Source organism: Nematolebias whitei, chromosome 8 (assembly GCF_014905685.2).
Source record: "Nematolebias whitei isolate Nwh7 chromosome 8, NemWhi1, whole genome shotgun sequence".
Classification (NCBI taxonomy): Eukaryota; Metazoa; Chordata; class Actinopteri; order Cyprinodontiformes; family Rivulidae; genus Nematolebias; species Nematolebias whitei.
This window is the reverse complement of record NC_056505.1, coordinates 39,282,751-39,298,179: the sequence shown is the minus strand read 5'-3', so window position 1 is coordinate 39,298,179 and position 15,429 is coordinate 39,282,751. Positions and strand designations below refer to the sequence as shown.

The 15,429-nt window shown below is 45.3% G+C and overlaps 1 protein-coding gene across 1 annotated transcript in view; it reads right to left on the bottom strand.

The window, feature by feature from the left end:
* Positions 1 to 1,288: 1,288 nt before the first annotated feature.
* LOC119413683 (beta-1,3-galactosyltransferase 1-like) overlaps positions 1,289 to 15,429 on the bottom strand; it is a 21,611-nt gene continuing 7,470 nt past the window's right edge. The window contains exon 2 of the mRNA XM_037680737.1: positions 1,289 to 2,040. Coding sequence (XP_037536665.1) covers positions 1,355 to 2,040 — 686 coding nt within the window. The 3' untranslated portion in view covers positions 1,289 to 1,354. The remainder of the gene's footprint in view (positions 2,041 to 15,429) is intronic.

Here is a 15,429-nt window from a genome sequence, read left to right as displayed (position 1 = left end):
GAAGAAATGATAAAGCTGATAAATGAAAATGAGGTTGATGATTTTCATTTATCATGCGATTAATTAATTTATGGTTTATCGTGACAGGTCTAGTTAGTCTCATGAATAACCTTGTTTTTAAAAGTGTCCTTCACATATCTACACGTACGTTTTTACTTTTTCTAAACGGGAAACTCAGTTTCATTGTACATCTGGTGCAATGACAATAAAACATTCTTGTTGATTTGTCGAGTGCAGCAGGTGTGAATGAATGAATGAATGAACGAACGAACGAACGAACGAACGAACGAACGAACGAACGAACGAACATTAATAAAAACAAGCACTTTGCTCCAGATGAGCCGGTTTGTTTGGACAGAGACCCACTGCACACACCACCACCGAGCGTGAGCACAGGCACGGGGGAGGCAGCTTTATACAAAACAAGATTTTAGAGAAGCCCTAATAGCACTGAAGAGCCACTGTAATAAACTACGGCATCAAAGTGAACAGCAAAGATAAAAAACAAGCATTCCTTGAAAAATACACATCCCCCCACCACACGCACACACTCCACCATTAAACAAAGATCCTGCACTATGTTAGCACTCATCAAATACGTTAAGAAAGACTCAGCGACCACCACACCAAATATCAGCTCAGTATCTGTAAATCCAGTGAGTTACAAGCATTTTGCATTTACTAAAATGGCTTTGCTGGGGCGGCCATCTTGAATCAGGTCGACTCTAAAAGTGAATCAGTTATAGATGTATATTCAATTATTACTTCCTGAGAGGTTCAATAAAATCTGTCCACTGAGTTATGAGATATTTTGCTAACAGACATATTCATCTAAAATGGCAGCTGGGAAATGAATAAAGTGACTGAAGTTGCTCGTCTAAAGCTTTTAAAAGATCTCTGATGTGAGGTGAATCAGCCTCATCAGTGCTGGGGCCTTTTGCTCTTTGGTTTACAGACTTTTTAAAAACACAGGATTTGGCTTCTTTCCACATAAAATCATCTGAAACATTCATTCGAACAACAGAAACACATCATAGTCCTGAGGACAAAAACACAAAACAGGCACTTTGAAACTGACACTTGATCTGAGCAGCTTCGGATCAGAAGGTTGAACATAAACATCTGTACATCCAGCTGTTTTTCACTGAAGCTTCATTGAACCCCCAGAGGTTCACCTGGTTCACTGACGGACATGGATGAAGACATTACTGCTGGCTTCACCTCTGAGCAGTGTACAATGATGAGGATGTCCTTATTCCAGATCAGACCGTCCACACCTGCTTCCTGTCCTGTCATGGCTCTGCTTCCTGTTTTGATTGACAGCTGCTCCTCAGTGAAGTCACCTGGAAGGTGTTCAGCAGTGGGCGTGACCTTTGAAGAAGTCGGGCCAAACCCGCAGCAGCTCTGAAGGCTCAAAGTTGTTGACGATGATGAGTCCAGCGAAGGTGCACCTGTCGTAGTCCAGCTTTCGGATCTCAAAGAGGTTCCTGAGGAAGAACAGGCTGCGGGAGTAGACGGGCCGGACCCCCAGGACCCTCAAACACAGACCCACGTAGACATCCTCCATGGGGATCAGCTGTACAGACCTGGAAGCCCAGGATATCCGTCCTGCCAGATCAGAGGAGAACACATACCCTGCTCCGGAGACGTAAGGGGGGAAGCTGTCCTCCGGGTACATGTCCTTTGACAGGTACCACTTGCTGCTGGGGTCCCTCCTGGGCCTGCCATCCCAGATCACTGACCCTGTTATGAAGCTCTGTGTGGGGGAGGTCCGGAGGCGGTCTTTGAGGTGGAACACGTTCACAAAGATGTCAGCGTCCACCTTCATGGCAAAGGAGGTGTTGGGGCAGTGGGATCCCAGCCACTTCATCATCATCAGGGTCTTCAGGGTCAGGTTCTGGTAGGAGTCCATGAAGTCCATCTGGATGATGTCTTCATGCAGCCTGCTCTCATGCTCCAGCTCCTCCTGGATTGGGCGCAGGTCTCCTGTCTCTGGGAGTCCTGTAAAGAACAGGGTCAACGTGTCCGGACTTGGAGCTCCTGTTGGATTTCATGTTTTATCTTTTATCATTATTTTAATCAAGCTTGAAATTTCTTTAATTAACTTACAATCATTTAAATATTAATCAGTTACTTTGATTTGAATTACTTAGTTAAATAGAATATTGAACATAACTAGTTCTAAAATCATCTAGTAGAAGTTCTCCTTTACTCACACACACACAGAATCACACGTGCAGGGACTGACACACACACACACACACAGAACAGATGAGAATGTAGTTTGCTTAAACATAACTAGTAAAGGTGATAAACTTAATATAGTTGACTAAACTTAGTAAAGATGATAGAACTTAATAGCTGATTAAACTTAATTAGTAAGGACAGTAGAAAGTAGCATTGAATAGTTTAACAAGCATTTAATCGTTTAACAAGTATACTCAGCTCAAGAGAAAGTTAACAAAGAGCCATAAAACCATAAAACCTTATCTTTTGGTATGTGACCTCCAAGGCTGAAGAGCCCCGTAACCATGACAACGGAGTGTTTAAACCAATCAGGAGCAGTCTTGGTAAAATAAGGGAAAGAGTCAGAACCGAGGTCATTGCATTTTGCTGGAGACTCCGATGAATCAGGTCTGTTCTCATAAAATGCCCTTTGTATGCATACAATTGTAATTGTATCTTGAATGCTGAGTACTTGTAAATCTGTCAAATAAATCTCTTTGAACTAAGGAACTGCTTCAGCTGTATTGAACACCAAATGTGGTTCTCATAAGCCACGTCAATTGGTGACCCCGACTGGCAGCTGCAGTCCATGAATTGAGACGAGGTCGGTCCAGTACTCCCACATTGTGAAATCCTGGGCCCCTTACTTCAGTTTAAGGTAAGCGAGAATTTCCTTGTTTGCTTCGGCTCTAAAAACTCGCATATTCGGCTGTAAACTAAATTGACTTAGTTAGATTTTTTCCACTGTGGGAGTTCAGACCGCCTCCTGAAACAGGCATTTGGTAAGCTAATTTAAACTTATTTGGTTGTCCTCAGACGGATGATTTGCTTGTACTCAGGATTTTAAAGTGTTGCGCATGCGTACGTTTAATAGGTGTTATGTGCACGGCTTACTTAGACATTTTTAGGTAGTTTACACAAGCTTGTGGGCTTGTCCGGTGGACGGCAGTGGCCTGCCGGAAGTCACGTGGGTGACGACATTTTCTCTCAATTTTCAGCGGGTTTTGCCAACCAGAACTTTCGTCTGACGAGGCGTAGGTCCTACAGCGTCTCACAAGCGCCTGTAGGGGCAGAGGGTCGGGCCTCCTCCAGCCAGTGTTGACTGCGGCTTGAAAGTGGACCCCATTACTTACTTTAGCTTTGAGAGAAAATGAGTGAAATAGCTAGAGTATTTGCCAAATTTCCGGTGTTCTGGGAGTTCACCGTAGTGTAGAAATAGTGTAAGTTCATTGTGTGCCGTGCTGTGCAGAGGGCGACAGGCATTCTGTCTGTGTGTGTGAAGGTCTTTATTTTTTTTCTCTCTCTTCTTCACTGAGAGAGGGGGAAGGGTGATTTTTTTTTTCTCCTCTTCACTGTCTTCAGTGTGGGCTGTGATTTGCGGGCTCTGTTTGTGAGACAGCTTTGCTTTTTTCTTCCTTCTGCTTATCAGTTTTAACTGAGGGGGGAAGGTGGAATTTTTTTTTTTTTTTTTCTTTCTCTTTTCTTTTTTCTCTCTTTCACTGTTTTCAGAAAGGAGGGGGTGTTTCAGTGTCAGTGTTTCAGTGGGACTGGTGCTACCATATCCTGACCGAAAGGGGGCGCTGTTGTATTAGGCAATTACAAGGCTTTACTTGCTTAAAGTGAAGACTTGTGTTGATTTTTCCAACAGATGCCTGGACTGTTTGAGAATAAAAACAATTGAATGCAAGTGTGAATGAATGTTGTCAGCAGGTATGGAGTACATAACTAACAAATCTGTAACTGGTGCTGAAACTTTACAAGAACAATCTAAGAGAGTTAAAGCTGTGATTAATGTTATACATGCAGCCAACACAGTTAAAAGTAAGGCATTGGACAGCCTTTTGACTCAGCTAGTCCAGACCGAGGTGAGAACATCACAGACGCTTACACAACTAGCTTGGGATAAAGTTAAAGATCAAAATACACAAATTCAGGAGCTTAATGAGGATTTACTGACATGTGACTCTTTTCTTAGACGTCAGAAGCTTCAAAAGAAATTAGATAAGCGTAGTAGCATTCAGGAGATGTATAAACAATTAGCTTTGTTGTGTCAGAGTGTGCAGAATTTGGGGACGTCAGAACAACTTAAACCACCACCTTATGTGACGGAGGTCAAAGAGGCGACAGCACCACCTGCTGGACAGTGCGTGACATCTCTGTCAGAGACATCTGCTGATAAGAGTTTGCCTACAGCGCCTCCTGCTGGTATCTATCCGGTGCTGCGGGTTCAGGAAGGCAGACTGGCTTATGAAGGGACTGATAATGAGGACAGTGTTACCCTGAATGACAACTTAGGGGGAATAGGTGACAGAATGTCAGCGCAGAGAAGACTACGGTTCAATGATGAGTTTTCTGACCGTGAGGATGTGGGGGCCAGGAAAGCTCGGTGTAAGAGTGGTTCACGTGATAGTGTGAGGGTAGACGAGTGGGGTGAGGTTGCAGGTCCGAGTGGGACTCACCTCGGTAAGTCTCCTTTGCGAATAGACAGAGCGAGGGTCATTGAACGCGGAGATAAACGTACCAACTTGTATATTCAGGGAAGGTTGACAGGAGTGGTTGAGGAGGAGGACGTTGTGGAGAGCCCACGGGAGAGGGTTTCCACCAGTTCTAGAAGACCTCCAGATAAATTACATTATGAATTTCCAGGTTCGCCGGTGCGGACCCCTACTCTCACTCCTTGGAGCAGTGAACACACCCTTGTGGAGGTGGACGCAGTGGGGCAGAGCAGTCAGGGTTTGCAGCTTCCGTTGCTGAGCACACAAGGGCCGAGAGGTGTGGTGTCAGGTTATAAGCCGTTCCATATACGTGATTTGGAGTCAATAACAGATAAACTTCCACCGCTGATTCAAGGTGGGGGACGCTGGTTGGAGAAGTTTAATGCCCTAACCTTAGGTTTGACCCTGGCAGTGGGGGATTTGAACGCCGTTTTTGCACGCTGTGCTAATCAGGCCACCGTTCAGACATACTTACACTCTATTATAGATACTTCTCGGGGCCGTGGTAGGATATTAGAACTTCCAGATGAGACTCCGTTGTGTGAGGTGTTTATGCACTTAGCACCTATTATCAGAACATTGTACCCGTTACCGGCTGGTGTTGCGGTACCAGAATTTAAATGGAACAGGACTGTAGACCCGTGGGAATATATGGAGCAGTGTAAGGACACTTGGGAGAGAGTGACAGGTGTTCATGCTCAAGCCGTACAACAACGCCCGTATTTTAGAAAAGCAGTTCTTGACTCTCTGCCAAAAGAAGTTGTGGAAGAGTTGGAAAAGAATGTTGACTTACTCACAGCATCTCCTGATCGGTGGGAGAAACACGTGATACATCGTTTGAGATATGAGAAAAAGCAGGGTGACAAGGAGGCTGCTGAATTAGAGACTATGCGTGCACAATTACTTAAACTTCAGCTGTCGGATGCCAGAAATAAGCAGACTGAGGAGAAAAAGGCTAAAGATAAGAAACAATTATCTGTCCAGTCAATTACAACAGTAAATGAGGAGCCGATTTCCACTGGAACAGTTGCTCTGCAGCAGTGGTCAGAAACACCAGGCCGGAGGGCCAGAGGTGGACATCCGATGAGGTCAGTCGGACGGGGAAGAGGGGGAGCGAGACAGAGACCGATGTCATGGGGCTGGGGTTCTTCACAATGGGGACAGCGGGGGGATGCTTGTTTCATCTGTGGCCAACAGGGGCATTGGGCTAAAGACTGTTACTACCTGGCCGCATCAAACTACGGGCCACGAGGAGGCTTCCAAGGGCCATTCCAGCAACCCATGAGACCACCACATCCTTTTGCACACCAGATACCAAGTGCACCACATCCTTTTGCACACCAGGTACCAAGTGCACCACCGGCACTGCAGCCTCAACAACCACAAGCAGGATATCCTCCTCTCGGGATAGAGGGGAGGGGATTCCAACAACAATGAGACACCCCACAGAAAATGCTGAGTGTTGGAGGAGGGGCAGACCCAACACTGGAGGTGACAGTTAGAACGGAGAAGTTGCCGTTTCTAGTTGATACAGGAGCGACATTTTCAACAATTACTCACTTCCCAAGAAACTGTGAACTGTTGAATAAGTCGGTGGAGGTGGTTGGATTTTCTGGGGCAAAACAAAGACTGCCGGTGACATGTCCGCTTCGCACAAAAGTGGGCACTCAGACTCTGTTACATCCCTTTGTGATAGCTGAACATTCACCAGCTAACCTTTTAGGGAGAGATCTTCTCATCAGGTTGGGAGCTTCAATTCTGTGCTCTTCTGATGGACTTGTGGTGAGATTACCCGATGGCACCTCGCTGGAGTGCGGACTGGTCACCACTACTCACTCACAGTGTGTGATCCAGCCTGTCCATGATGAATATGTTGACATCTACTGGGGACTGCTTGAACCTGAGGTCATGGGTGGAGGAGGTATCTTTTCTGTTTTTCTCACGTGGAAGCCTTGGCTAATGACATTACATCCGTTCTCTGCTCCACCTGACCCCCCACATGTCACTCTCTTTTATGATCGCAAAGGCGATGAGGTGTACCAGGACCACTTTGCAGAACAACTGTCAGAGAAAGTCTGGCCCATTGAAAGTGGGAATATTATTGTTGGCAAGGAGGGAGTAGCAGCTAGTGTTAACTTAACACCTGAACAGAAGGAGTGGTATAAGATGGGGGCTGAGGCAGCGCCTCATATTTCACTAGCTTTGAATCCAGCATTTCAAGCAAGGGACTTAGGACCTATGGTTAAAAGGGCATTAGAGACCTCAGATTGGGTTGAAACATCTTTAACATCCGTCTGGTATTCCCCCAGCTGTGAGTGTTATTCAATCGTCTCTGTGGCACATGATGTTGCTGTGATGCAACATGATGTGCTCCCCAGAGAACACGGTCGCGAACTGATGGACCACCCGCATGCAGGTCCTTTAATTAATAGCATGCCTGGGTCATTATGGTCTGAGGGACCCACGGACGTGGGACTGATAAACTGCCCTCCCATAACGTTCCAGGTGCATCACACATACCCAATTTGGATTTCACAGTATCCTCACAAACCAGCAGCAGAAGCGGGCATCGCTGAAACAATTCAGGGTTTAAAGGAAAGCGGCGTCCTTGAACCCTCCTACGCAGAGTGGAACACACCCATTTTACCTGTACAGAAAGCAGGTACAGACAAATACCGGATGGCACACGATCTGAGAGCCATCAATAAATTATTGATCACTCAGACCGTACCGGTACCAAATCCATATGTAGCGTTGAATAATCTAACACCTGATCATGAATGGTTTAGTTGTCTTGATTTGGCAAACGCGTTTTTCTGTCTTCCTCTAGCTGAAGACTGCAGGGATATTTTTTCATTCACCTTTCGTGGTGAACAGTTGCGATACACAAGACTACCTCAAGGCTTTGCGCTGTCACCTGGCATCTTTAACCAAGTGTTGAAACAAGTTTTGCGTGAAGTAACGCTCCCAGAAGGGACGGTACTGGTGCAATATGTTGATGATTTGCTGATTGCGAGTCCCACGGCGCAAGACTCATTAGAAGCGACCAGGAAGGTTTTAGAACACCTGCATGCAGCAGGTTTTAAGGTCAGTAAAAACAAACTACAGATGACGAGACGTCAGGTGTCCTTTTTGGGGAGGATGATCTCACAGAAAGGAGCAGGACTCTCTGCTGCACACCGTGACACAATTTTACATCATCCAAAACCGCAGACAGTTAAAGAAATGCTCTCATTTTTAGGATTGACCGGGTACAGCAGAAATTACATTCCAAATTATGCAGGCCAAACCCAAATGTTGCGCGATTTGGTCAAAGAACAGGGCATGAGACGACCCACTGCCAGGCTGGTGTGGAATGAAGAAGCTGAGAGGGTCTTCATTGAGGTGAAACAACAGATGAGCAGGGCTACAGATTTAGCTTTGCCGGATTACAGCCGGCCCTTCCATTTGGATGTTTCTGAAACAGAAGGGGTGATTAACGGTGTTCTGTTTCAGAAACATGAGGGGGGTAGGAAGGTTTTGATGTATGTCAGCTGTCTGTTAGACAACACAGAAAAGAGACATCCGCCCTGCACACAGCATGCTGCAGGAGTGGCTAAGTTAGTACAAAAGACAGCCCACCTGGTGATGGGCCACACTCTGCATGTGATGACATCACACAGTGTGGTTGCTTTTGTAAATTCACAAAACTTCACTATGTCACCGTTAAGACAACAGAGGATAAACAAGATTCTGGAAGCACCAAACTTGTTATTCACACATGAGGGGATAAACATGGCAGACAGAATTGGAGGAGGTGAACCACACATCTGTGAGAGGAGAGTGGAAACTGATGACAGGGTCAGACCAGACTTAAAGGCCGCACCTCTTGGTGAGGGACAGGTGCTATTTTGTGATGGGAGTTGTTTTCGAACGCAGGAGGGACAACTCAGTGCAGGCTTTGCGGTCGTGCTGGAAACAGACCAGGGTTATCAAACTGTAGTGTGTGAGAAATTGCAGGGGCCTCAGTCAGCACAGAGAGCTGAGGTGAGGGCTCTGATTTCAGCACTTACTTGGGCGGACAGCAGAAAAGTGACTATCTTCACAGACTCAGCGTATGCGTTTGGAGCAGCTCACGTGGAGCTGTCCCAGTGGAAGAGGGGAGGTTTTCGTACAGCTAACGGGAAACCGATCAAACACGAGGCAGATATGAAAGAATTAGAAACAGCTCTGATGTTACCAACAGAAATTGCCATTGTGAAATGTCGAGGTCATGATACTGATTGCTCAAGCATAGCTAAAGGAAATTGTAAAGCTGATTTGGAGGCAAAGAGGGCCTCAGGATTTATCAACTGGAGTCAGATGGTGCTGATAACCCCAGAAGAAGAAGGGGAAAGAATCAGATGGGATGATGAATCCATCGCCTGTTGTCAACAAGGTGCAGCTCCAGAAGAAAAGGCGATGTGGAGTGAAAAAGGAGCTGAAAAGAGACCGGATGGACTGTGGATAAACCCTGAAGATGGAAGATGGGTACTTCCACTGAGCCTGAAGAGGAGAATTTTTGAGGAGGCACACGGTTTGAGTCATGTGGGGGTACACCAGATGAAGAGGAATGTCGTCAGCTGGTGGCACCCGTACATGAACGACTTGATCAGAGCGTTTGTGAAAGAATGCACGTTATGCAGTTTGTATAACTCCAAGCCAACTCTTAAACCGCGTCAACAAGGAAAGTTTCCCACGGACATGACACCGGGTCGTGAGGTAATAATTGATTACACTGACATGATTCAGCCGGTACGAGGTTTCAGATACCTATTGGTTTGCGTTGACGCATTCACCGGATGGCCAGAAGCCTGGCCTGCTAAAAAGGAGGATAGTCAAACTGTAATCAAGTGTTTAATAAATCACTACATCCCCAGACATGGGTTCCCTGCGATAGTCAGATCTGATAATGGGACTCATTTCAAAAATGCAGATCTGCAAAAGGTTGAAAAAGCTTTGGGTTTAAAACATGTGTTTGGTACCGTTTATCACCCACAATCACAGGGTAAAGTGGAAAGATTAAATGGAAACCTGAAACAAAAATTATCAAAAATCTGTGCACAGACTAATACCAATTGGCTCGAAGCCTTGCCTATAGCTCTCATGGGTGTAAGAGCTTCAGTTAACAGGGGTACAGGTTTCACCCCTTATGAACTGACCACAGGAAGGTCGTTCCCAGGGCCCCAACAGAATGTAGGGTGGCCCTCAGAACAGGTATCAGAAATGACACACAAAATGTACTTTGAAACACTAAAAAGTATGTTGTCCAGTTTTCATCTACAGATTCCTGAGACCAGTACTCCGGACGGAGTAAACCCCACGTGCCCACTCTCAGATTGGGTACTGCTGAAAGTCACTAAACGGAAGTGGGCGGAGCCGAGGTGGACGGGCCCATATGAGGTGACAGAACGTACATCGTACGCAGTACGCTTGAGAGGGAAAGGTTCCACGTGGTTTCATCTCAGCCAGTGTGCACCGGCAGCCGAGCCACAGCGATCACTACAGCAGATCCGGACGGATCTGCAACATCAGGGAGAGGTGTGATCATATACCTCACGTCAGGAGCGAGCGTCTAACCTGCAAGAGAGGGAAGTCAACTGATAAGTGAGCACTTGCTCTCAGCTGATTGGAAGACCCGACGGGTGCAGATATAAATTGGAAGACCCGACGGGTGCAGATATAAATTGGAAGACGCGACGTGAGCAGTAGTGGAAAGTTTTGAAGACGCGTGGAAGACGCGTCATTTTAAACCCAGTGGGGTTAGTGAAATAAAAAGACAGCAGAACGTTGGGAATGAAGTCCCCCTGCTGACCAAATGAGCAACAAAGTTTTATTCTGTTGATGTTTGTGTGAAATACAAAGCAGCAGAAACGTAACAGCAAGAGGAGTGGAGCAGCTGCAGTTCTGAAGATCTCAGGAGCGGTGGTCAGAGTGAGGAGAGCTCTTGGGTGTACAATTTGAAGAGCAGCTTCAACAATCCAATTTCTAAAAAAAAAAAAAAAAAAAAAAAAACTGTGATTTTCAGGTGTATGTGGTCATTTTTTGCAAGTTGATTTGAAGTGTTCATACACCCATTTTCATTTCATTCAGGTTATAATCTTAACATACAGTTACTCTCGGGAGGTTACATTTTTAATTTGACTGTGTGTGCATTTGAATCAATTTTGTTTCACAGGTTTACAGCGATTGATTCCTGGGTATAAAACAATTATAATTTTGGTGTTCAATTAAAGTGTAGCATACAGGTGATAAGTTTTCCAAGCCCCTCCACAGTGTCTACTACATTTCTTGCAGGTTGGACTGAGTTGACGTTTTGCAGCTGATATTGTAAGTCTCAGGTTCATACAGTATAATCAATTTTCATCATGGTTCTCATATCAAATAAGCTGTTGACTGCTGGTGGAATACTGGGGGTACTGATGGTTTGTCTTATTTTGGTGCTGGAGTTTACCTGTGTCATTCCAGGGTTAAGTCGGTGTCGCACCAATTCTGTGAAGATCAGGAGAGAGAGACCTAGGAGGGGAGCGTGGTCCACGATCCATGATTTCAATCAATTACCGTTAAATTTGTCACATGCGTTCCAGATGAACAGTTGGTATCGTTATGCTCAGTTTTTGGCCAGGGGGCGCCATAACTCGGAGTGTTATGTCTGCACCAAACTTCCTGTTACAGCGGCACATTTGCCTTTGCGTGTTAAACCTCTGGCTAGAGGGTTATCATTCTGTTTTCTGCAATACAGCTCCAGTGGACATAGCAGAGGGATGCACAGATGTGAGGCCAAGTGCTACGGTCTGACGCAAGCAGCACAAGGCGTTGTGCTGAGCCAGTATGTGGAGTGGACCCCTGGTGAACAGTTTCCCATCTGCGTTCACCGACAGCACAGGCAAGATTCTTATCAGGTGGCGGTGGGCATGTTGCCCCCGGAAAAGTGTCAGGCAATATATCACCCTGGTAATCGTCAGATTGGGGTACCTGGGAGTAATGGTACATATCCTGTTGAAGACCTGGCTTGGCTGTGCGGACATACTGTGCTTTTAACTCTTCCCAGTAATTGGACAGGAATATGTGCACCTGTGGCAGTCACAGATGAATCATTTCTAGTGTCTGTAAGTAATGGTTCTCATTATGTTAGGCAAAGAAGGGACGTGGGCATCAAACCCCACGACTCTATTTGGGGTTCAGATGTGCCAGAGAAGTTCAAGCACTGGACGGTGGGGGAGAAGGTCATGTTGTCATTGTTTCCATGGGCGGGCGTTGGAAAGCTGCTTTTAAGGGTTGAGACCTTAGACTACCGTTTTGGAATTTTCATAAATTCAACAATCAAGGCGCTGGAAGGCATCTCTGAGGAATTGTCAGCTTTGAGAGTGATGGTGTTGCAAAACAGGATGGTCTTGGATTTATTAACTGCATCTAGAGGTGGGGTGTGTGAAGTGATTGGTAAGGAGGCTTGTTGCACGTACATCCCTGATGGGACTAGTACCAACCCTCAGGGCAGAGTGACCGAGGCCCTGGCACAACTGGGGAGCCACATTTTATAGGACAAGGCGTAGCCGGGGGGCCACATCTGATTGGACGATAGAAAAATGGGCATGTCTGGAGGGCCACATCTGATTGGACAAAAAAAAAGGCTGAATGAAAAAAAGCTGTTTGTGTTAACCACAGACATATTATGCCTAAAAACAAGGCGTTATTGGCAGATTGTGTTAACCACAGGCATAGTATGTCTATGGTGTTAACTGGTTCGACATTAGCGGCGTCTCCATAACTTCTCTTTCTGCCTCTCTTAACACAGAACTTCCAGTTGCATTTCAAAATAAGAGCAACATAAATGGGTAGTGGGGAGGGCTAAATGTTTGTTTTTTAATACCTATCCATTACATTAAAAAACAAAATCTGTTTTGGTTGTTGAATAATGTGAAAATAGTTACAATCGATTCATAAAGAAAGAAAACTAAAGTAACCAAAATATTAATGATACTTAAGCTGGCCTTGGGACAAAGGATGTTTCCTTTAACTTTACATTGTGTTGTTCAACCTGCAGTCATTGCAGATGAGTGATTGTCAGTTTCTGTAAGATTTCTGCAACTGGAGCAGGTATTTCTGTTTACTGGTTAACTTCCTCAGCTGTCTCACATTTTAAGGGTCAGTCCTACTCCATGTTTCAGCTCCTTTCATAGATCAGATCTCATAGAAGAGAACTTCTAAAGAGCAAATTTTGTTTTTAGCTTTTGTTTCGGGCCATTATCTCGTTACAGGACTCATGAGCTTTAATTGAGACCAGACTATTTGACAAATAGGAGCAGGTTTTGCTTCAGATGCTTCATATTTCATTGTACCCAGACCACACTCAAGCCAACCTGCGTCAGGTGCAGCTTACAACCCAAGGACTAAAGAGAATCTTCTTGTGTTTGACAGCAGATATGCTGTTTCTTAGAAACCTTCAGTTTTAAAAAAGTGATGTAACTTACCTAAAGAGCAGTAAATACAGCTAGCCAATCAGTGTTTGCCCTCTACAAATGCCTATTCTCCAGAAACGTCCACTTTTGGTCTGCAGACAACCCTTTCTCACCTGAACACCTTCCTGGGGAAGTTTCCCAGGCTTGGTCAACTGGAAGGAGACCACGGGGAAGATATGCTGACGACTGTCTCTCTGCTGGCCTGGAAGAGGTGGCTGGGCCACAAGGTGAAGCTGTGGCCCCTGAGACCTGACTCTGGAACAAGCTGAAGATAATTAATGGATGACAGATGGAGCCCAAGAGAAGACAGCATTTAGTCCAGCAGAGCAAACTTTGACCTATCAGAGGCAGAATTATTATATCTATATTATTATTTTAGAGTTCAAAACTTGAGCTAAACAGAGCGACTGAGGAAAAAATACTGGAGGCATTTTGGTGTAAAAGTCAAAATAAAAAAACATTGAATTTTTGTTTTAAATTAATGATAATCCACAGTACAGGTTTATTTGTGTTTGACTGAGCTTCAGGACATTTTCTGAGTTATACTGAGCCCTGCTGGCCAAGTGTGTCAGCTTTGATTCAGCTACTGAGCAGACACAGTTCATAACAAACTACAGATTCACCTGAAGCAGCAGTCCAACAAATGTAAAAGAACAATACTTTGTTATTTCAAAATGCTGAGTGGCCGCTTGTCCTGAGCCTGCTTATGCTGGAGGTTTCTTCCTTTTAAAAGGGAGTTTTTCCTTTTCAATGCAAAAAACCTGCGGCCATTAGCGCGCATTAACTCCACCGCTGCTAACTCCACCGCTGCTGGCTCCACCGCTGCTGGCTCTACTTTGGACAATATCCAGATGTGTTTGGTCAACGCAAGATCTGTTACCAACAAAACTTTTATCCTCAGGGACTACTTTCAACAGCACGATTTGGACTTTTTCTGCATCACAGAGACTTGGATGTCTCCGGGTGAGTCCAGCACCTTGACGGCACCGAATTGAATTACTGGCACCGAACAGTCTGTGTTTTAACGCCCCGCGGCCATCAGGCCGGCACAGTGGTGGATTATTAACAATATTCAAATCAACTTTTGACTGTAAACAACTGCCCATCCCAGTTTCCCGCGCCAGCTTTGAGCTGAGCATCTTTGAACTCGGCCACTCACCTCCGACGTTATTTGCACTCGTCTACCGTCCACCTCGGTCTAAGGACTTCATAAATGAGTTTTCTGACTTCTTGGCTGAAATCACACCAAAATATGAGCATCTTTTCATTATTGGTGACTTTAATTTGCACGTGTGCTGTTCTGATAAGCCCTTGGTTAAGGACTTTTTAGATTTATTGGACTCATTTAATTTAACTCAGCATGTAAACGGTCCCACCCAAGAGCGTGGACATACACTGGACCTTGTTTTAACTCATGATATGACTGTTAATAATCTTGTTATTGGTGATAATGTTTTTTCAGACCACATGCCAGTCCGGTTTGAGTTCACCCTCCCCGATCTTTTTTTTTTTTTTTTTTTTTTTCATCTAACTCCTAAGTCGTGCATTCCTGCACGTAGGACTCGGACCATTAACCACTTCACTGCCACACGTTTCACAGATGTTTATAACTCTGAAATGATCATTCAGCCCGCAGTGTTTCTCACCACCACTGAGGAGCTGACATCCCAGTTCAACTCTGTCTGCTTAAAGACTCTGGATCATGTTGCGCCTGTTAAAACTAGAAAATCAAAACTCAGAGCAGAGCTTTGGCTGAGTGATGTCCCCAAGGCCGCTAGGCAGCAATGTAGGAGGGCAGAACGAAAGTGGAGGAAAAACAGGCTGCAGGTCTCTTTTCAAATACTTAAAGAGAGTTGGCGCTGTTATCAGAAAACAGTAAAAGCGGCAAAATCAAAATTCTTCTCTGATATAATTACATCAAACTCTCACAACCCATGTGTCCTCTTCTCCACCCTAAACTCTGTTCTCCACCTCACTGAACCATCACCTCTGGAAGCCTCGACTGAGCTGTGAGACAACTTCTTACATTTCTTTGTGGAAAAAATTGCGACCACCAGGGCTCTCAATTCCCCTCCAACTCCTGACCCATCCATCCCACCTCAATCTGTAGCTCCTTTTGACCAGTTTGAACCCATCCCTCTATCTTCTCTAGAGCAGGTCATGTGCAGCTTGAAACCTTCTGGTTCCCCCTTTGATGTGGTCCCCCCTCGACTACTAAAGGAGGTTTTTCC